Raw genomic sequence first — 22,500 nt, 5'->3', positions numbered from 1 at the left:
CAAAGTCTGGCAAGCATATGCTTTGAGTGTGCTTCTTTTCGTGACTGGACTTATAAGGTCCTTTCTATTTGCTCAAAGCATGTATGCAGGATCATTGATCGGCTTGAAGACCAAGACAACATTGACCACAGCTATTTACAAGAAGGTAGAATATTTGAATACATTTTAAAATTTTATAATGGAATATTATGCTATAAGGTGAAAATCTATATAGTGGTTTGAAGATGATTAAGTAATTAAGAGGAAAACCAAGACTGGTGTAATTAATAAGGAATAAGAGCAGACTGTATTAATCTATATAATGCATTAAGTTGACTATGAAGAGAGATTATAATGGTCACACAATAAAAAGAATGACATTTTCCTGCTCCATATATATAAATATGTACAAAGAAGAAAACAGCTATCAAACGCCGCACTCAGTAAACTCACCAATGTATGGATTAGAGGTGACAAAATAAAGAGAAAAACCAAACTGAAACTGTACCGTGCTCTTGTAAAACCGGTACTTCTGTATAACTGCGGCACTTGGGCGTTGACAAAATCCGAAGAAGAACATCTGGATGCCTTCCATCGCACACAGCTAAGAAGGGTACTGGACATCAAATACCCAAAAAAGATCTCAAATGAATCACTCTATAAGATCACAAAAGAAAGACCAATCTCCCTTGACATTTTACAACAACGATGGCAACTTTTCGGTCACATACTACGCAGGGACAAAAACATACCAGCTAACCAAGCCATGTCGGGATACTTCCAAAAACACGGGAACCTTTTCAGAGGAAGACCGATCACAACACTCCCTGTGATCCTAAACAAAAACCTCACAACACTTGGACAAAGCATTAGTCTCATAACGGCAGGGGACCTTGAAAATCTGAGAACCCTAGCAGAGGACCGGCAATATTGGAGACACCTCACACAGGAAATACTGGAAACAGCCAAGGCGACCCGATCTTTCGGTCGAGACGCGAAAGGCATCTAAGTCAAGTAAGTCAAGTCATATATATATATATCAAGAATAAGATAGGGGGACGGGAAGGGGGCGGGGGGTGGAGATGTTATTGAAGAATTCTAGACGGCGACAATATTATTATTGACCCCCTACCTACCCTATCGTATATATATATATATATATATATATATATATATATATATATATATATATATATATAATATAATATAATGCAAATTTTCACTCACATTTGTTTGGCCGAAACGACTCGTTTCTGTGTTTTTTACACTTCTTCAGTCGGCGTAATCCATTGTAATGTCCATTACAATGACAATTACAATGCATTACGCCGACTGAAGAAGTGTAAAAAACACAGAAACGAGTCGACTCGGCCAAACAAATGTGAGTGAAAATTTGCATTATATATTAGCTCTAACCACCATTATCGAGCACTTTCGTACCTACAAGTACCCACCAACACTCATAAATATATATATATATATATATATATATATATATATATATATATATATATATATATATATATCGTGTTTGCCTGAAAAAGGCTAATGGACGAAACGTCGTTTGTTTTGTGTTGCTCCCTTATATACAAGTCAAATTTACACACTTTATCTTTCTCTCTATTTAATCCCTTTGCAGTATTAATGACTATTATATGGTTCAAATCATATTTAAGTTTTTCTTTATTACATTAAATAGGCTTTGACTATTTCTGGAGCTTCGAAGAAAAACTCAACAGTCGGCGAAATTGTCAATCTTATGTCAGTTGATTGTCAGCGTTTACAGGTGGGTATGATAAGTCTGTGGTAAAGATCGATCAAATATACGAGGACCACTGATAAGATCATTCGATGGGATTCCTAATATCCTGGATATACTGGAAATCAAAATTAAGATCCATTAGTATCATAGAGTTCTCACGAGGGTTCATAAACATAATTTTTAAGTTTTCATCAAAGGTATTGAAATATACAATGTCTTTGGTGTAACTATTAGTTACTCAACTACTACTACTACTACTACTACTACTACTACTACTACTACTACTACTACTACTACTACTACTACTACTACTACTACTACTACTACTACTACTATTACTACTACTACTACCTACCTACCTACCTACCTACCTACCTACCTACCTACCTACTACTACTACTACTACTACTACTACTCATCATCATCATCATCATCATCATCATCATCATCATAAGAAGAAGAAGAAGAAGAAGAAGAAGAAGAAGAAGAAGAATTACTATTATTGTTATTATTAATATTATTATGATTATGATTATTATTATTATTATTATTATTATTATTATTATTATTATTATTATTATTATTATTATTATTATTATGCTACTACTATTACTACTACTACTACGACTACTACTACTACTACTACTACTACTACTACTACTACTACTACTAGTACTACTACTGCTACTACTACTACTCCTCCTCCTCTACTATAACTACTACTATTACAACAACAACTACTACTACTACTACTACTACTACTACTACTACTCCTACTCCTACTATTACTACTACTACTACTACTACTACTACTACTACTACTACTACTACTACTATTACTACTACTTCCACCACTACTGCCGCTGCTGCCGCCGCTACTATAATTTCTGTTTTTACCACTCTTACTAATTTGTCTCGTTATGATCAATCTTCTCGTTATCTTATACACTTTAACTGTTTCAGGAAATGATGGCGATGTTTCTATTTACTTGGTCAACCCCCTTCCAAATCATAATGGCCACTATACTGCTGTATCAAACCCTTGGCGTGTCTACCTTTGCCGGAGTACTTGTCATGGCCATTTCAGTGCCCATCAACCACAGGCTTTCAGAAAAACAGAGAGTTCTTCAAACGGATATTCTCGACTTAAAAGATAATCGTATTAGATTAGTGAATGAAATTATCAATGGCATGAAAGTGAGTCCTTTGATGAATCGCGAGTTTTTGTCATTGTGATCATCATCATCATCATCATCATCATCATCATCATCATCAGCAGCAGCAGCAGCAGCAGCAGCAGCATCTGCATCATCATCATCATCATCATCATCATCATCATCATCATCATAGTAATATGGATAATAACAATAGTGATGATGTCGATGTTAATAATAATGACGGTACTATCGATAACAACAAGTATTAAGACCACTTTTACATTATTAGGAGGTTTCATCCTCAAGAGCATACTCATTTCAAAGTATCTGTAGAGTCTTTTTGATATTATATTTCATTATCTTCCGTCCTTTGTGAAACAGGTTTTGAAGTTTTATGCTTGGGAAATGGAATTCAAGAAGAAGGTAGAACTCATTCGCAAAATGGAAATAAGTCAACTATATAAGATAGCAAATGTCTTCATATCTTTGAACACTCTTGCTGGTTTAATGCCATTTTTGGTGAGTATTAGCTCTTCCTGAAAATTTGTTCTTGCTATCAAAACAGGTCCTAATTAGCCAATAGTACATTTTTAAGGTATTGATTTTATATCTCAATATCTATGTTTACAAAGACATTTTAGCGAGCACAGTGCAACGCGAAGAACGCCTCATCAAATGCTATCGAGACGTTTATATTTTATTATCCAATATTTAACATTGTATTCCTGCGCTTATGGTAACCTTTTATAGGCCTTTCACCCACGTCTTTGAGGCTTATGATGTCCAGGGCCCGTTTTCATGTACGCGGACTAGATTTCGTAATTTACTAGTTTAGTAAATGACTTGCTAGTCCTAAGCCTGGGCAAAGTAAGTGACTTTAAAAATCGGATTTCATGAACGCTTTCCAGTCTCTGACTAGCTGGTCTCTTGCCTTGAAGTGGGCGTTGTAAGGACGGTGACTAATTCGGCTATTTTGTGCTAGTAACATCACGCTCTCTATTACACGGTGGCAGGTAAGATACCAACCTTCATACTTTCAACGCAAAAGATTTCCAAAGATGAAATTAGCAAGACATCCGGTATCGAAAATATTTCGTTCCTTTTCATATTTAAACTTAGTTTTGCCATGATTACTCAAATCACGCAACATTGACTGTAGACTGATCACGGAGGAAATAAACACAGGAGAGAGCACTGGTTTCTTGAGACGTGCCAAATTGAAAGTGACGTCGCCATGGAATTCAGGGCTAACCGCAAATGTACTACGTGTGTAATCGTTTGCCCTTCCCTTCTGAATATAGTGCAGCAACAACCACTGCCGCACCTTCCAATTCATTACTTACACAAAGCCCTATCAACCACTCTCCTTTATTCTTCCTGTTTTCTCTGACCAAGAAAATATTATTTTTGCACGTTTAAGTCGTAAGATAAAAAAATCGGCTTTATTATTTATGGACATATTATCTACATGAGATAATGAAAACGATGATGATGATGATAATGATGATGATGATGATGATGATGATGCTGATGATGATAAGGATGAGGATGATGAGGGTGATGACGATGATGATGATGATGATGATGATGATGATGATGATGATGATGATGATGATGATGATGATGATGATGATTATGATGATGGTGGTGGTGGTGGTAGTGGTAGTGGTGGTGGTGGGTGGGTTGTAGTGGTAGTGATGGTCATGGAATTGATATTGTCATCATCATCATCATCATCATCATCATCATCATCATCATCATTGCCATCATCATCATCATCATCATCATCATCATCATCATCATCATCATCATCATCATCATCATCATCACTTATAATTTTCTTACTATCTGTCGAGTTGTCAAGAACTTTAACCCAACTCTAACTGGGTAAAAGTGGCACCAGACAACGTATGTCTTTGGGAAAACTATCTAACTCCTATTTGACTATTCCTATTTGCCACTTCTACATAGACGCGAAAATAATACTCTCTGATGCCAAAATAATCAATTTAGAAAAAAGCTAAGTATATGTAATTTTTATAAACTTATTTGACCAGAAAATGTTTCAAAAATGCCAACTCTTTGTCCTGAGATTTTTGTTTGTAATAACATTGCATTAATAATTGGTCATATTAATAAGTTATTTATTGTACCAATACAAATTTATATCATCATATCATCATATAGTACAATCATAAGCAATAAAACTTAACACCACTTTTTGTCAGAAAAAAAGACGAAGAAACCGTCCCGTGTTCCAGTTTATTCAGAAAAATTGTAAAAATATTGACCACCATATATAGTGTCCTTATTGATTTGGTTGTGTTCCCGGTTCTAGTCATTTCATAGTCGTGCAGTGATCTGGCTAAAACGCACGTTCTAGAAGATCAAAATATCTTTGATTCGTGTGCTAACTTCGCGACGCCTACATGAGTGGCGCAAAACAATGACTGAAGAAGTCAACGTGGAATCCGTCAGTTTTTGCCAACGTCCCTTATGGTGGAGTGCAGTAGGGTTACGGAGTTGTCAGGGGAAACAATCAAAATACATAGTTATAAAAATACTCCTGCTATTCTAAATGTGGGTTACAAGTTTTAAAAATAAGGCTACAGCAAATTTTGTAATAGAACAGTGTCACATCTAGATATAACAATATTTAATCACCTGTTTCCTTTTTAACTTTTGAAACCGGAATAAACCCTATCAGCCATTCATCTTTTAATGATGCCTTTCTTTTAACCTCACAGGTTGGACTTTTTACGTTTACGACATATGTGTTGATTGATCGAGACAATGTTCTTGACGCCAACAAGGCTTTCGTGTCTCTTTCTTTATTCAACTTGCTACGAGTACCCATGATATACATAGCCACTGCTATTGTTTATATGGTTCAGGTGAGTTTTTGTTGTTGGGGGAGCGTTTTTTATGGTAAGTAAGATAAGCTGGTATTTTTTGTCGGCAAAAGAAAGTATATGAAATTTAAAATGTTTTACTTGATACTTTAGTTGGCATTGACCATGAGTAACAACGTATATTTAGGCTAACAGATTTCACGAACAGTATTATCTAGTTTTTTAAAGACCCCTGAAAACTTTTTAGTGGACAACCCACAACAAGAATATTGATTGTCCGTTTCGTTGGTAATTCATTTCTTCCGATAACAAAATAAAATATGATTTTGATTTTCATTATCCTTACTAAATCGATACTTTAATGACGTGTCTCCAAATCGTTTTGTGATAATTAATTAGAATGTTTATGCTCTAGATAGATCTAGTTTTTTTCTTCAAGATAGAGTTCATTCATCAACAGCTGAGATTTCTTAATATTAACCTGTGGGTGTGCAACTTGCCTTGATCCTTGTTAGAAATTTTATGTTTGATTCCAAGACGAAATTATTGTATTTTAATTACAATTTTAAGCTAATTGTTTGTAAGCTTTCTTAGGTTATCAGCATAATCTCACCATGTTATGACGAGCATAATTTTTAAAATAGTAATATCTTTTTACGCAAAGTAAAATAGTCAGGTTCCAGTTTTTTTTTACAATGTATGAAGCTTGTTTTCATTTCAGTCAACTGTTTGCATCAAGAGAATAAATAATTTTCTGAATTTGGAGGACCTTGACCCATCGACTGTATCTCATGACATCAACAACAGTAAGAAATAATGTTCTGTCCAAATTTAAACGAACATTGCACTGGGCTTCGGCCTCAAATCCTTACAGCTGGTAAATAATTGTAATAAGATTACTTTTAGCAATATACGCCGTAAGTCGGATCTCGTAAATATCACGATTTCTGTTAATATAATGTGGGGGAAACCCCATGTCACGTGCACACCATATTTACAAATTATGATTTGACGTGCCACTAATTTCTTTCATGACGTAGATATGTTATATCACACAGAATTACCCAATATTCTAATTAATTCATAAGCAGCATTGAGGTGATAGGCTGAAGGCGTCTGTTGTAAAATTGAGTGTAATATAATCAAATCACGCTTGGTGGCCGTTTGTTGAGGCAAGAGTAGTGACCTCATGTTTGTTGTAAGGCTCTATGGAAAATCTCAATTTCTGTTTTGTTTCAAAGTCACTACCAACACAACCTTTTGTTATTGACATTATGATTGTACAGGTCAAAGAAGTGCTTGATCTGACTACATAATATATTTCTACCCTTGGACAACACAGATGATACAATTCAATCTCAACTCAATGACTTTTATTGATAATTACTAAAGTACTTCGTTGTGGCGCCTTGTGGTATCCGAGTTAGAAATTACCATGATGATTCACCTAAAGACCCATTTTATGAGGCACATCAAGCATCGTGAGTATCCTTGGAGACTGAGCTTTGTGAATACACAAGAGGTACAGTATGTAGTGTACATGAGTGTTTTCTCGCGATTAGAGGAATGTGTGAATGCTGCGATAAGTGTGACGGGTTTGTGTGTTATTTTTGTGGGTTCGAGTCCAACCGATAGCTCAATGGTCTGGATTCGAACTAGTATGCGCGCTATGGCTCTCGTTTCCAGCTGCGCCACTCAACCTACACCACAAACGGCTCAGGTTTAATCTGTGATTAAGAATAGCCTTAGGGTCCCTTATAACTTAATTGTATTAATAACAAGTGAGTCAAGACAATAGTAACGCCCAATACAATAATAACAATTCTATACATAAAGTTTAATTGGATTGTTACAGGAAAAGATAGAGAAAATAAATGTTTAGTTTGTATCAGGAAGAATGGCTCTAATTGAGTGGATCTAATATATTATCTAGTTATTTATTTACTTTAGTATAATCATATGTGTCGGTATGTGATTCATTTGAAAATAGTATAAGCCCGTTTGGCTTATCTTTATCCTGCCGGCTTGCTTGATTGAGGCAAATGTATCAGCTAGTTCCAGGGTTGGCTCCTGCTTCCAGGGTTTTCTGGACTTCACAACAGTGTGTTGTAGTTATGGGCTGACACGAAGGTTCTGGTGTCGGCGATGACTGACATCAGGGATTTGGGCACGGACTGGGTGCTAGCCACGGATTGGTGATAGCCAAAGACCTTCAATTAAGAATTTAAACAAAAAGGTCTTAGAGCCAATCTAGTTTGTCTTTCGCCACCGGATCGTCCTTGAGCGACACATCATAATAGCTTTTATTTGCCGACGAAGGCAAGGAGAAGCAGTAACTCCATGATAATGGTTAGTTATTGCATTTGTATCAAACATCAACTGACAGTTTGAACTATCTTACATGATGAGAATTTAACAGGAATGTGTCCATTATATTTTATAATTTATTTATTTTTATCAATTATGATTGTGATTATTATGATGTGTGGCCGAGGACTGGCGGTAGAGTACAGACATCAAACAATATACATAGATTGTACACAAATGTTAACTATATAAAACAATATACATATTGAATATAAATGAAATAATACCATAGATCGTACACAAATGTTAACTATAGTATAATATACATATAGATATAGGTTTGTACAAGTATTTCAACTTACGAAAGTCCATAGAATAGAGCACAATTAAAATATACACAAATTATAATAGTAATGGTAGATTAAGCATTGAATTCACAGTAATATCTCGTTCCACTTTGAATGTTAAGCAATAATTCATTTTACCTTCAACCGAGAGAAGTTTCACTTTTACAAGTTTGAAATTGAAGGGATAGCTCTTCTTTCTTGGGATTCTTAGCGTGTGTGTGATTGAATTCAGAGATGAATTTGATTTTGTGAAGTAAAGGGACGCTTTGGAATTATGGGAATAGCCAATCAGAAGAATGTTCCTGTTTTAGATAGCCAATGATATTCAAATCCTTTGATTAATACTGAGTAAGGAAGAATTAACGGAGAGCTAGAACATTAATTGCAATTTTAGCTACTCTTGAACGAGACAAGAACCTCAGGGCATATGCACGTTGGAGTCTTGTTTGGAAAGGGTAATTAGCAGGAGATATGGATACAATGGGCTGACAATTTGAACAGGTAAATAGGCCTTAAGCGGGAAGTGAGGAGTAGGATTTAGCGTCCCGTTATACAATGGGAAGGTTTCTTACATAATGACCAAATTTTCCGTTAGCAAAATTTAGAGCTTTATTGGAGAAAAGACAGTCCATGTTTTGAGTATTTAACTCGAGGTGTTAATCAAATGGCAAATATATATTGTCCACTAAGTTTGAAGTGATTTTGAATTAGACGCTGACGAATGATAAAGAAATCATGCAGTGAAAGAACATCGTTCGTCACAACAAGCCATTCGAGTACCTTTAGGGTTAGGGCTTCCTATTCTTATTATGCATACTTCTTATTTCAAGTTTATACTACATTTGTTTGTATAGTACATGCAGCGGATAATATGTACGGGCTTTACCATTTTATCATTGTAACCTATTTCTGCAGCTCATGTGAAGGAATAAATTGAATATATTAAATTCATTTTTAGTGAGTTTGTTGTATACCGTATCCATGATTTGGTGTATAATTAAAGATTCCGCATCAAAGATAAAATTACAAACTCCATCTTGCAATTCAATTCCACAGTAAATTTCATATGATAAGTATTTTTCCATTTTATGCTAGTCTACATTATGACAGTCGATTGATATTGTGTGTTACTGTTAAAAAATAATCTTTTCAAAAAGTTGTGTTTTAATATTTGCGTTCGAAATTGCGAGCTGGATTAAATCAAATTCAAACCAAAAAGAAATTCACTTTTTTTGTTTGTCATCATTATGTTTATTTGTTTTTATTTTGTCTCTAGAGTTTGCAGTTGAAATCAAATCTGGAGCATTCTCGTGGGACAAGAATGAACAACCAACCCTACATGAGTATGTGAATGAATTTTATACGTTCCAGTCCCCGCCATCTCTATGCATAATTAGAAATACCCCATATTGCAATGCACATTCTTCATATAAGTTTTTCAAATGTATCATTTTATTTTTATTACTGTCAAGGGAACACGTGTGCAATTCATTGATGTATAGACGCATGATCTATTTAACAGCACATAGCTTTTACATTTTCCAAAATACGTTTTTTTTAATGTTTGTTTACTGCTTAATATTTTCATTTGTGTTGAGTCTGAAATATTCAAGACATACTGTTTAAAATATGCAGACATCTTTGATTTTAAAACTGCCAATTTTTAAAATAAATATAGCATCAACATGGAAGTACCAGAAGGTTCTCTAGTCGCTATCATTGGACCTATTGGGAGTGGGAAGTCATCCCTTGTATCAGCCATCCTCGGAGACATTCAAAAAAATCAAGGACACGTTAACGTTAAGGTAATGGCGGCATGAACAGGCGGCGAATAAATAAGAATTAGATAGGTTTATTTAGTGGTAAAAACATGATTTCTTTTTTTTATTAAGATTATGGGCCTTGCAAGGTTCTGTTCCCCGTGGCATATTGTGAATGAAAAAAAATAGAATTTACATGCTTTAGAATAATAAGAAATTAGTGAAAGAACTTTGAACAAATCTTTCGAACTTGAAAAGCTTGCTTGTAGGCTCTGGGATAATAAGTTAATTTATGTCCTATATTTATGGTTTTTATATAACATCACTTTTTAACAGATTCTTCTAGAATTTACGTAGATTTCAAAGTTTGGTCGGCCTTAACTATATCACATTAATCAATGATTGAAATGTAGCTAGGATGTGTTAATTATCTATTATATTAAATTATATGACTGCTAAACTCTCTCGATAGAAATCCAAACGACGATTAAAATTTATAGAACCAAGAAATCCGAACAGTTTTCAACTTTCTGTGGGATTTTTATTTTTTTATTTTTTTTTTTTTTGGGGGGGGGGGAGGGGGTTGTTTTTTGTGTTTTTTTGTTTTGTTTTGTTTTTGTTTTTTTTTTTGTTTTTTTGGGGGGGGGGGGGGGAAAGGGGTTTGGGGGGGATATGGGTGTTTGTTTTGTTTTGATTTATATTTTATATTATTTTCTTCTTTTCGTTTATTTTAGGGAGTGGGGGTTTTCAGATATCGATTCGAGGGCTTATTTGGCAATAAAAACATACAGATCTCATGATTAATGAACATTTAAAGGAGCATATTCATGTCAGACTCCAGATTGCATCAAGGAAACAAAAATAAAATCCAAAAAGAGACATTTTATCAGCTTCATAGTAGATAGCTATATCTAGTGCTTAACAGTGAATAAAAAGATTAAAAATTAATTTTTTAAAATATTTTTTAAACGTGCAGTTGATGCTGTCAAACTTAAAGAGTGAATATTTTCACCAAGATTAGTATTAAAATGGCTCCTACGCTTATTGTTAAAAACTGGCACATTTGGTAACAGGAATTGAATAATTTATCATAGGTGGATTGTGTCAAGCGGGGCATTTATATTTATATACCATTTTCTACAGGGAAGGGTTGCGTACGTAAGTCAGCAAGCTTGGATTCAGAATTCAACAGTGAGGGACAACATTGTCTTTGGTGATGAATTTGATAGACGCCGTTATAATGCAACGGTGACAGCATGTCAATTGTTGAGTGATTTTGAAATATTGGACGGGGGTGATCAAACTGAGATTGGGGAAAAGGTAACATACTTGAATTATAAAGGTTTTTATAAATCATTTATTTTCTCATTTATAAAAATAGTAGTTCTTCAGGGCCATTTGGCCCATGGAGCTGGATATCGTCGCCGAGGCATTCCGCGAAGGAATATAGATAACTCATCAAACAAGATGTCTGATGTCAACAGGAATCACCCATGTTGTCCAAGTGAGCAAATTGGGGGTTAACAATCTTGCTCAAGGAAAAAACGAAAGTGTCTGAAGCGGGGCTCGAACCCGGGTCATCCGGATCACAGTGCAATGCCTTAACCACTCGGCCACTTCGCCCCCCAATAATAATAATAATAATAATAATAATAATAATAATAATAATAATAATAATAATAATAATAATAATAATAATAATAATAATAATAATAATAATAATAATAGATCTTTATTGTCCATAAATATGGCAATTTGTCATTTAGTTACACTTGTTATAACGTTATATGATAACTATAACATTGAACAGATATCTCATTCCTACTTTCTCTCTCTCTCTCTCTCTCTCTCTCTCTCTCTCTCTCTCTCTCCTCTCTCTCCTCTCTCTTTTTCCTCTCTCTCTCTCTCTCTCTTCCTCTCTCTATAATCCTATAATAGGGTTCAACAGTCGTGACGTCACTTCCCTTGTAATGACGCGGGGTAACTTAGTAACTGGTTCTTTACTGTCGGAACAATGGCGGACGCCCTTATAAACTACTACTCCGACGAGCGTAAAAGTGTATCCAGAGGAGAAAAACATTATAAATCTTATCATGTTTTAACTTTTATACATTCTGATCACATGATATGTAAAAAAGTTCTAGCCAGTATGAAAAGTAAAATGTACCAATTTTCTTTATTTAGAACCAAGCTGCTCGTTGCTGGGCGGACGTGACATCTGACTATTGAATCCTATTAAAATATTTCTTCTAGGGTATAAATATCAGTGGAGGTCAGAAGCAACGCATCAACTTGGCCCGCGCTGCCTACAGCCAGTCTGAAATTTTCTTGTTAGACGATCCTCTGAGTGCCGTGGATGCTCATGTGGGAAAGGATATTTTTGAACAACTTATTGGACCAGGGGGATATCTAGATGGGAAGGTAAAAGGCATCGAGATTTGATTTGCTGATCTTGTCAGATAGCTCATGAAATATGTTTGGATCTTTGGAATATATATATATATATATATATATATATATATATATATATATATATATATATATATATATATATATATATATAATAATTATAATAATAATCCATGACATTTATAACGCGCATTTTCATCACTGTGTGATGCTCAATGCGCGAAACAATAATACAATGACATTATTATACAAATGAAACATTATACATACTACATCAACATAATATCATTATACAACGATGTAATAACTAAACATAAAGTCATTAATACAAAATAGGTTCATATATATATATATATATATATATATATATATATATATATTGGTGTGTTGTGGTGTGTTGTTGTGAGATAAATAGATATATAAGAGAGAGAGAAGAAGCGATTGAGATAGATAGATAGATAGATAGTAGATAGAAATAACGGTAGGTAGATAGATAGATGTAGTTGTAGTGTAGATGGATGGATGGATAGTTAGAGGGGGGGGGTATATTATAAGAGAATAAATAGAGAGAGTGTGTAGTGTGATAAATGAGATAAGAAAGGAGAGAGATAGATAGATAGATAGATAGATAGATAGAAGATAACTAGGTAGGTAGATAGATAGATAGGTAGGTTGGTAGATGGATAGATGGATGGATGGATAGTTAGAGGGGGGGGGTATTAATAAACAGATAATCAGAGGTGTATATAGATGATAAATAAAAGAAAGGGGGAGAAAGATAGAAACGTATACAAACGCGCGCAAACAAAGAGAGAGCGAGGGATATATATATATATATATATATATATATATATATATATATATTATATATATATATATAGAAGAGAGAGAGGGGGGGGGAGAGAAAGAGAGAGAGAGAGGGGGGGAAGGGGGGTGTAGATTAGATTAGATTAAAGCAGAGAACTCACAACAAAAATCGGAAAATGACAATTGATTAAACAATTGATTCTTCATATTCCTATGATGATAAAAGATAAAATATCTGCAGACACGGATACTTGTTACCCATGGACTTCAATGGCTCTCAAAAGTTGACAAAATATTTGTTTTGTCCGATGGACGAATAAGTGATCAAGGGTCCTACAAGGAACTGATAAAGTCAAGTAAACATTTTTCGGAGCTCATTAACCTTTACACAACAGAATCCAGAGTTCAGCCAGGTTAGAACTAATACAATGATCGTAATCATCATCATCATTATTGTCAATATCGTCATCATCATCATTATTATCATCAGCATTATCGCCATCAATTTATGAATCTCATAATAATAATAATAATAATAATAATAATAATAATAATAATAATAATAATAATAATAATAATAATAATAATGATAATATAGATTTATAGTGCGCCAAACATCCCTTCATCAGGAGGGCTCTGGGCGCATAACATAGATTAACTTAATCATTAAGCCCTAACACAGTACACGAACAACGCTAATTATACACATAATCAAAAGAAAGCCTGTCGGAATAAGAATGTCTTCAATCGACGCTTGAATTCCTCTAGTGAAGACGAAGAACGTATCTCTAGTGGTAGTAAATTCCACAACCTTGGACCAGAATGCTGAAAGGCGCGATCACCAGCCTTCACTCGACATCGGGGTGTTTTCAATTTGAGGTCGTTCGTTGATCGAAGCGATCGCTGTGGGTTATACCGTTCAACGAGGTTTGAGAGATATGCTGGTGACGAGCCCTCCAGGCATTTGAAAACGATAGTTGAAGATTTATATTTAATCCGCTGGTCCACTGGCAGCCAATGCAGCTGCTGTATTAATTCGGGAGCTGCAGTTTTCCTGTCTTTCTGCAGTACAACGCGGGCTGCCATGTTCTGTATTTTCTGGAGTTTGTTTATTTTGTCCTGTGTGAGATCAACAAACAATGCATTGCAGAAGTCCATTTTCGGGAATATCAAAGATGTTACCAATTTGTTGCAAGTTTCCCTATTAATAAATGGTCTGATTGTTCTGATATTTCTTAGAATGCAGATAGCACTTGTTCTCACATTGTTAATATGTTTGTTCATAGACAGATCCACTCTCTAAGGTGATGCCGAGATTTTTTGCTGATGTTGTGAGTTGTATTTTGTCATTATCGTTGATTGTCAGTGCCAGTGTAAATGGATCTGTCTTATTATTGGAACTAGCAATGAATAAGGCTTCAGTCTTGTCGCCATTTAATTTTAATCTATTTGCAGACATCCATCTCATCACATGGTTGATGCATTGTTCGTAAACAGTTATCTTTGAAACTATATCGGATTGCAAACACATGCTATATATCTGGGTATCGTCGGCGTACATATGGTAAGCGAGAGAATGTTGCTCTAAGATTCTCACAACAGGGGAAGTGTAAAGTACAAAAAGGACTGGACCTAAAACGGATCCTTGAGGTACACCAAAATGAAGGTCACGCTCTGACGAAGTTACTTCCCCAATTAAAACTGATTGAGTTCTTTGAGTAAGATATGATGCAAACCAGTTTAGAGCAGTGCCTAATATGCCGAAAGTAACTTGTAGCCTTCGAAGTAGTATGGCATGGTCGATGGTGTCAAAGGCCGCCGAAAGATCGAGAAGACTAAGGAGGGTGGTTTTTCCTTGATCAATAATTTGCAGCAAGTCATTTGTGATTCTCATCAATGCTGTTTCTGTGCTATGATTTTGCCGATAGGCCGATTGAAAGCACTCATCGTGGTTATTATGTTTCACGTGACAAGAAAGTTGTTTTAGTACAATCTTTTCTAGAATTTTGGAAATGAATGGTAGATTTGATACAGGCCTAAAGTTTTTAAAATTATCACTGTCAAGTCCCGCTTTCTTCAACAATGGCTTCACCAATGCTTTCTTGAAGCTTTCTGGAACAACTCCCACCCTTAATGATTGATTAATCAATTCAGTGATGTAAGGTGCAAGTTCATCAATACACTCCTTCAAAAGGGATGTTGGTAAAGGGCCTACATGATTTGCTAGGACTAGAGAGAATCGTTTTCTTTGTGTCATTATCATATCATCACCTTTATACTCATCATCACCATCTTCATCATCACAATTAGCAGCAGTGTAATAACAGCATGAGCAATAGCAAAAGCAACAGCAATACCTCTATCATCATCGCCATCATTGTCATCATTATCCTCAACACCATCATCATCGCTGTTGTTGTTGTCGTTGCTGTCTTCACCGTCACCATCAGTAACATTCCATTTTATATTCTTTTCACGCTTTGATAACTACATCATTATCTGAGATGAAAATCCCTGTCTCTATTGGCTTCTTTTCACATTGATTAAAACTGGTGTTTGTCTTTATGATATTTGTATAGCTCTAAGCTTGCATGTTTGATCCATATCTTTCCTTCCTTAGATCTTCACAGTTATCTATATCTAAAATACCGCTAGCTTTCAATAATATTAATATGATAATAAAGAATAAATCAGAACTATATCGCAGACATAAAATCTTTTGTTTTTCATCATCCATAGATATTTTGATAAATACAAAGATAGACGTTGATCAGTTTGGCCAACTACAGAAGAAAGCTCAAGTGGATCGAGAACAAAGGTATAAATCAACAGATCTGTAAGATTTGAACATGTCCATGTGCAGAGAATCCACACCCTTATCTGTATACACCCACGAATTTTCCCCTTGACTTCTTCTTTGTCTATCTATCTCTTTATCTCATATGTCATAAAAGAAAACCCAGAAAAATACTTCTTTTTATTTAATTAGAGGAGTGAGAGGTGAAAATAAGACCAAGCTCTCTCTCTCTCTCTCTCTCTCTCTCTCTCTCTCTCTCTCTCTCTCTCTCTCTCTCTCTCTCTCTCTCTCGCTCAGGATATGACTGTTGCTTACACTAGCAATCTCTTTTTTTTCTCTTTTTAGCTATCTATCTCTCTCATTCTCTCTCTCTCTCTCTCTATATATATATATATGTGTGTGTGTGTGTGTGTGTGTGTGTGTGTGTCTATCTATCTATCTACTGCCTATCGATCTATCTGATTAATTAGGTAATATGTCATATATACATTAATGCATTTTTTCCTTCTTCTACAACAGAGATTTACGCAAATTAAGTGAACCAACAAAGTTTCAAGACTCCTTTGACTTTGAAACATCATGCAGTCAATTTAACAGTATAAAAAGCATCCATCCTGAATCAGCACGACTGACACAGATTGAAACTTTGGAGAAAGGAAAGGTGAATTTATATCACGTTTGTGGCAACTAAGATGGGATAACTTTTTATCATTCTCAACCGATTGAATTCGGAACGTTGATGCTTCCATGGTGATTAATTTTTTCTTTATTCCAAGGTCCAATGTTGAGAGTTTTTTTGCCAAGAATAGTGTCATATAAATTGATCGATATTTGAAGGACGAGTTTTCCTGGTCAATTTTTTAAATACATCTCTTTCCATAGTACGATAGTTAACTGGTTACGGGCCTTGGTTTGTTTGATTTTTTAATTTATTTTGTTTCTTTTATTTGGGGTTTTATTTTTTTTTTCTGTTTTGTTGGGGTTTTTTTAAACGTGTCAGCATATATATAATTCTTCTTCCTTTTAAGTCTGTAACTTCAAATTTTGACGATTCCACAGACCACAGTATTTTTCTTTCATTGGAAATTTGAGACTATCCCACTGTCTTAATGTCAATGGTATGAACGTGTACAATTGGCCATCCACTCTTGAGTGGGGAACCATAAACTTGGATGACTTCCTCTTATTTAATTGAATATCACCGAGTGGTAATTTAACTTGATCGTTTAGGTCTTTGCAAAGCATTGTTACTTTGTCACGCTTTCATCTCTATTGCAGTGGTTCGAGATTGATATCAGTATCGTGCTTTTATATCTTTGTTGTTTTGATTTATACATTTCACTGCTCTGTTTTGTATTTGTTCGATTTCTTGGATTTCTGATTTGTTCTAACAAAGGACTTGTAGCACTATAACTTTATTTCCTTCCCGCTGTCGTATAAGTTTCTTCTGGGAAGCCTAAGGTAGAGATTGCTTTTTTGCATATATTTGTAACATGATCTTTCCAATTTAGTTTGTTAGTTATTGTTACTCCTAGATATTTCTTGCAGACACGGATACTTGTTACCCATGGACTTCAATGGCTCTCTATTTATAAACACGTCCATCCTTCAATTGCCTTAAGCTTTATACAATATATTATATTATTCTTTGTTTTTATTTATTATGATGGTATTTTATAATTTTAAGTTAAGATCTTATGTAGCAATGACTATGAAAATTTTTGTTTTCTATTTTTGTAGGAAATACTATTCTTAAATCAAAGCCCTATCTCCACTGAGTAAAAATCTTTTTAAATTTTGAAAATCCATTAATATATAACAAAGTTATGCCGTTTCAAAGCTGTCATTTATTTGGATGACTCGCAAAGAGAGAAAAATACGGAAAATACGGGACACTTTTTCTGCGTTTTATTCTGGTTTGTGTCTGTATCTCGCTTAATACGTGGAATTAGATATTAAAACTTGGCAATTTTATGGCAAAATTATCAGAAAATATGATGAAGACATCAGAAGAATTCTAACTTGTATAGTTTTAGAGCTGTATGGCTAGGGTCAACTATAATTTTGTTTTAAAATATACATAGTATTGATCATTTGGAACTTTTCCGAAGTGTAATTTTGTGTCTACAACCCATACAAATGACACGAAAAAAGCCTGCTAAATTATTATCAATCAGTCCCGTGAGACCATGGCTTATGTTATTTCTAGTATTTATTTGAGAGAGAGAGAGAGAGAGAGAGAGAGAGAGAGAGAGAGAGAGAGAGAGAGAGAGAGTTAATCTACTATCCCTATGACATAACAATGAAACAATACCTTGATTCAAAAAAAAAGCGCGCAAGGATTTGTGTCGTCAGTCTTCGCGAACCACGTGTGTGGCCAAATATATAATTTTGTTTCTTTTATTAAATTTTATTCATCTATTTTTGTCTCAGTGACATTTATCCTAGTCTATTCAATTTTTTGTTTGTTAAAATTTAGTTCATTTTAAATGGGCCAGTCTTAATAGTGAAAGCCATATGATTTTCTATTTAGCCACTTTTGAAGTCGAATTTGGTCAGGTTAAAGTCTGGCCATCTGGCAGCCTTGCCTCTCTCACGTCATTTTCGTGTCGTGCGATGAGGGAAGCACAATGGCCGTCTCCATATTTTCACTCATTGAAATGCAAATTGGGTTGATGTTTTGTGAGAATACGGGAAAAGTACTTATCATAGTCCAATGAAATTTGAAATATAAATAGAAGAAATGTGCATATATAACATTATGAGCGACAAAATCTCTCCTCTTTGTAGTTTTAGAAATATTGTACTCCAAAGAGTAAAAATCTATTTTTAACGGTTTTCTGGTAATTGTACGAGTTTTGTCGCTTGACATAATCTAAAATGACCTCTTTTCTAACTGTTTGCCAACTTTCAGTCATATTCATCGATAAATAGCGTCGTAATTATTTTTTTAAATAGCATGTACGGAACGGCTTCGTCCCATATTTTGTCGCGAATTTGGGCACTTCGTGAGCGAAAAAGAGGCCCAAAGATTTGTGCGGGATAGTTATTGCTATCTTTTGACAATATTACCATCCACTATTCTTGCTATTGCTTATTAAATCATACTCAACAAAAAAATGTAATCTGTTCTTAAACCAAAAGACAATGACTTGTTATCTAAAATCGTTTCTCTACAGATCAGCACAGAAGTATACACAACCTTTATCAAAGCTTCTGGTCCTATTGCGCTAGTAGTGGCATTCATTTGCTACACGCTCTTCAATGGTAACGAAGCCTTTTTCTGTCAACTTGTCGATCAACATGGCTGTTTGATGACGGGGCTTGTGACAATGATGATGATGATGATGATAATGACGACAATGACGACGACGACGACGACGACGATGATGATGATGATGATGATGATGATGATGATGATGATGATGATGATGATGATGATGATGATGATGACAATTTCATTGAACACGATTGTTTCAGGATTAATCTCCCTCGCACTGTAAAAAAAAAAGAAATTAAAAACGGATGAAACATAATGGAATTTTGTCTTTGTATATTTCAACTCAATCTGCGTAATTACCACAAAAAAGGGTAACACTGTAAGAATCCTAAAAAGTACTTTGCATTAAGCGAATACAAACTTTTTACAGATAATATTGCCTTGCGTGATATGTTCTGAATGTAACCCTCTCCTTACCACCCATAGGAAAATCGTCACATTTGTTACGATGCAGACAACGTTTTTGTCATTCTAATTTCTTTTGTACATCATAATAGTATTTGAACAAAGATGTTTGCTATAGTTAAAGTGTATTAACACTGCGTTGAAGAGTGCGTTTAGCAAAAAGTAAATATGTAGGCTATAGCAAGTCTTAACAGATTTTGTGCTTGAGTTTGGCGAAAATCCGGAAAATGGCCGGTAAGGAGAGAGTTAAAATAATATTAATCCATTGAACTGTTAAATTTTTTTATTTCCTTCATCTTTTCAAGCTTTCCTGATTCTCTCCAATTTTTGGTTGGCCGAGTGGACAGAGGAATCGATTCTTTTGAATGATTCAACTCGAACATCTGATGAGGCCATTTCGGCAGCAAATTATTATCTATTGATATATGGACTTTTTGGTGTTGGACAAGGTAAATTTGTGTTGCTGAAAAGTAATTTTATTTTTCTGTTGTTATTGTTGTTGTTGCTGCTGCTGCTGTTTCTGCTGCTGCTGCTGCTGTTGTTGTTGTTATTGTTGTTGTTGTTGTTGTTGTTGTTGTTGTTGTTGAAAATATGGTCGTCACCAGGAACCTGCACAAATTTGCAATAATTTTGTTTTTGGCTTTCCGTTTAAAGAGCGGAACTTTTACGCTAAAAACGTTTTTCATTTATTTATACACTGACAACGCAGAAACGTTTATACCTTGCATAAAGTAAATTAATTTAATGTAATATAGACTTCAGATATAATATATATATATATATATATATATATATATATATATATATATATATATATAAAGAGAGAGAGAGAGAGAGAGAGAGAGAGAGAGAGAGAGAGAGATAGATAGATAGATAGATAGATAGATAGATGGACGATCGGACGGATGGATGGATGGATGGATATTATACAAGGCTAGATCGATAGATAGATAGATAGATAGATAGATAGATGTATAGATAGATGGATAGATGGATAGATGGATGGATGGATGGATGGATGGATAGATGATGATGGATGGATGGATGGATGGATGGATGGAATGGATGGATGGATGGATGGATGGATGGATGGATGGATGGATGGATGGATGGATGGATGGATGGATGGATGGATGGATGGATGGATGGATGGATGGATGGATGGATGGATGGATGGATGGATGGATGGATGGATGGATGGATGGATGGATGGATGGATGGATGGATGGATGGATGGATGATGGATGGATGGATGGATGGATGATGATGGATGGATGGATGGATGGATGGATGGATGGATGGATGGATGGATGGATGGATGGATGGATGGATGGATGATGGATGGATGGATGGATGGATGGATGGATGGATGGATGGATGGATGGATGGATGGATGGATGGATGGATGGATGGATGGATGGATGGATGGATGGATGGATGGATTGGTAGAAAGGCAGTTATGTAAAGTAGGGAATGAGAGCGAGTGAGAAGGAAGGGTAGGGGAGGGGGCTAAAGGGAGAGAAAAAAAATTAAAGAGAAATACATTAACTTTGTTTCAAAGTATTATACTGAAGGGCTAGCGCTCAGGTGGGCGCTGGTTCGGACAAGTAAGTAAAGTTTCAATGTATTAGAAATTAAGTAACCATTTTATACAACTTATACCAATTGATTTCACATATTTCTTCCCTAATAAATCTAGATTTTGCTTCTTTTTTCTTTATTGTTTTTAATCTAAATTTTGGGGCAGCATTGCGGGAAATATTTGGAGATCGCTGTAAGGGTGAGGGGAATCTGAAAAGGTGTGTATTATGCTGTGCCAAACAAGAGAGAAAGGGAAACTAGAAGAAATTCGTCATCCAAAAAAAAAAAAAAATATATGAAATGAAGCCTCAACTGGAGACCAGGTTCGGCTTGTCTTAAGTTCCATGACATAGACAGTCAATTAGAAAATCTTGTAATTATCAAAGGATACACACCCGTAAATACAGTTCGCCTGTTAGACAACCTCTCTCACTCCACACAAGTCTGAAATTTAGTACATGAGTTCAAAAGGAAATTCGGAGAGAAGTTTGAAAAATCATGATTTCGAAGAAAAAATTAGCACCAAAATCAAAATATAAATGTCATCTCTCTTCCACCCCCCCCCCCCCCCCCCCCCCCACCTCTCTTCTTTTGCAGTCGTCATGCATCTACTGTACTGCGTTCTTTACTGGCATGCAATGGTCAGGGCCAGTAAACAATTACACAGTCTTCTCTTAGAACGCCTTTTCCACGCACCGATGTCATTTTTTGACCAAACCCCAGTGGGGAGGATACTTAATAGGTACGTGTAGATTGAGATACGAGAATTACATTGCTATCCAGTTGTATAGCACGAGATCGTGTAAATCCTTCTGTGAGCGGCGCAAAGTTGAGTCATTGGAAAAGGCTGTTAACTCATTTTTCTCATCAAATATACCCTGGTGTAAAATGGGTACTTAGCCAGAAACAGCATTGTCTCTATCGAAAAGAAATTATAATTTGCCTTACAGGCCGCATGTCTCATTCTACGTTTTGAATGTTGCTGTTGGTTTTGGACCCCTTTTTACTTTATACACCAATGAATAAAACTGACCATTAACTTGTCAAAAAGTCTTAT

General features: G+C 35.1%; 1 protein-coding gene across 1 annotated transcript in view; it reads left to right on the top strand.

The window, feature by feature from the left end:
* Positions 1-22,500, top strand: part of LOC144962883 (multidrug resistance-associated protein 1-like) — a 53,945-nt gene that overhangs the window by 20,533 nt on the left and 10,912 nt on the right. The window contains exons 10-25 of the mRNA XM_078896247.1: positions 1-145; positions 1,679-1,765; positions 2,705-2,938; positions 3,280-3,417; positions 5,646-5,792; positions 6,472-6,556; positions 9,681-9,747; positions 10,083-10,209; positions 11,308-11,484; positions 12,418-12,585; positions 13,622-13,793; positions 16,120-16,198; positions 16,697-16,838; positions 19,357-19,444; positions 20,168-20,311; positions 22,041-22,185. The exon at positions 1-145 is cut by the window's left edge and continues 36 nt beyond it. Of these exons, the coding sequence (XP_078752373.1) occupies positions 1-145; positions 1,679-1,765; positions 2,705-2,938; positions 3,280-3,417; positions 5,646-5,792; positions 6,472-6,556; positions 9,681-9,747; positions 10,083-10,209; positions 11,308-11,484; positions 12,418-12,585; positions 13,622-13,793; positions 16,120-16,198; positions 16,697-16,838; positions 19,357-19,444; positions 20,168-20,311; positions 22,041-22,185 (2,145 nt within the window). The remainder of the gene's footprint in view (positions 146-1,678; positions 1,766-2,704; positions 2,939-3,279; positions 3,418-5,645; positions 5,793-6,471; positions 6,557-9,680; positions 9,748-10,082; positions 10,210-11,307; positions 11,485-12,417; positions 12,586-13,621; positions 13,794-16,119; positions 16,199-16,696; positions 16,839-19,356; positions 19,445-20,167; positions 20,312-22,040; positions 22,186-22,500) is intronic.

The sequence above is a fragment of the Berghia stephanieae genome, chromosome 1 (assembly GCF_034508935.2).
Source record: "Berghia stephanieae isolate SIO BIC M18660-M18661 chromosome 1, UCSD_Bste_1.3, whole genome shotgun sequence".
NCBI classification, from domain to species: Eukaryota; Metazoa; Mollusca; class Gastropoda; order Nudibranchia; family Aeolidiidae; genus Berghia; species Berghia stephanieae.
The sequence above is the reverse complement of the archived record's forward strand: the minus strand, read 5'-3'. Positions and strand labels throughout refer to the sequence as shown.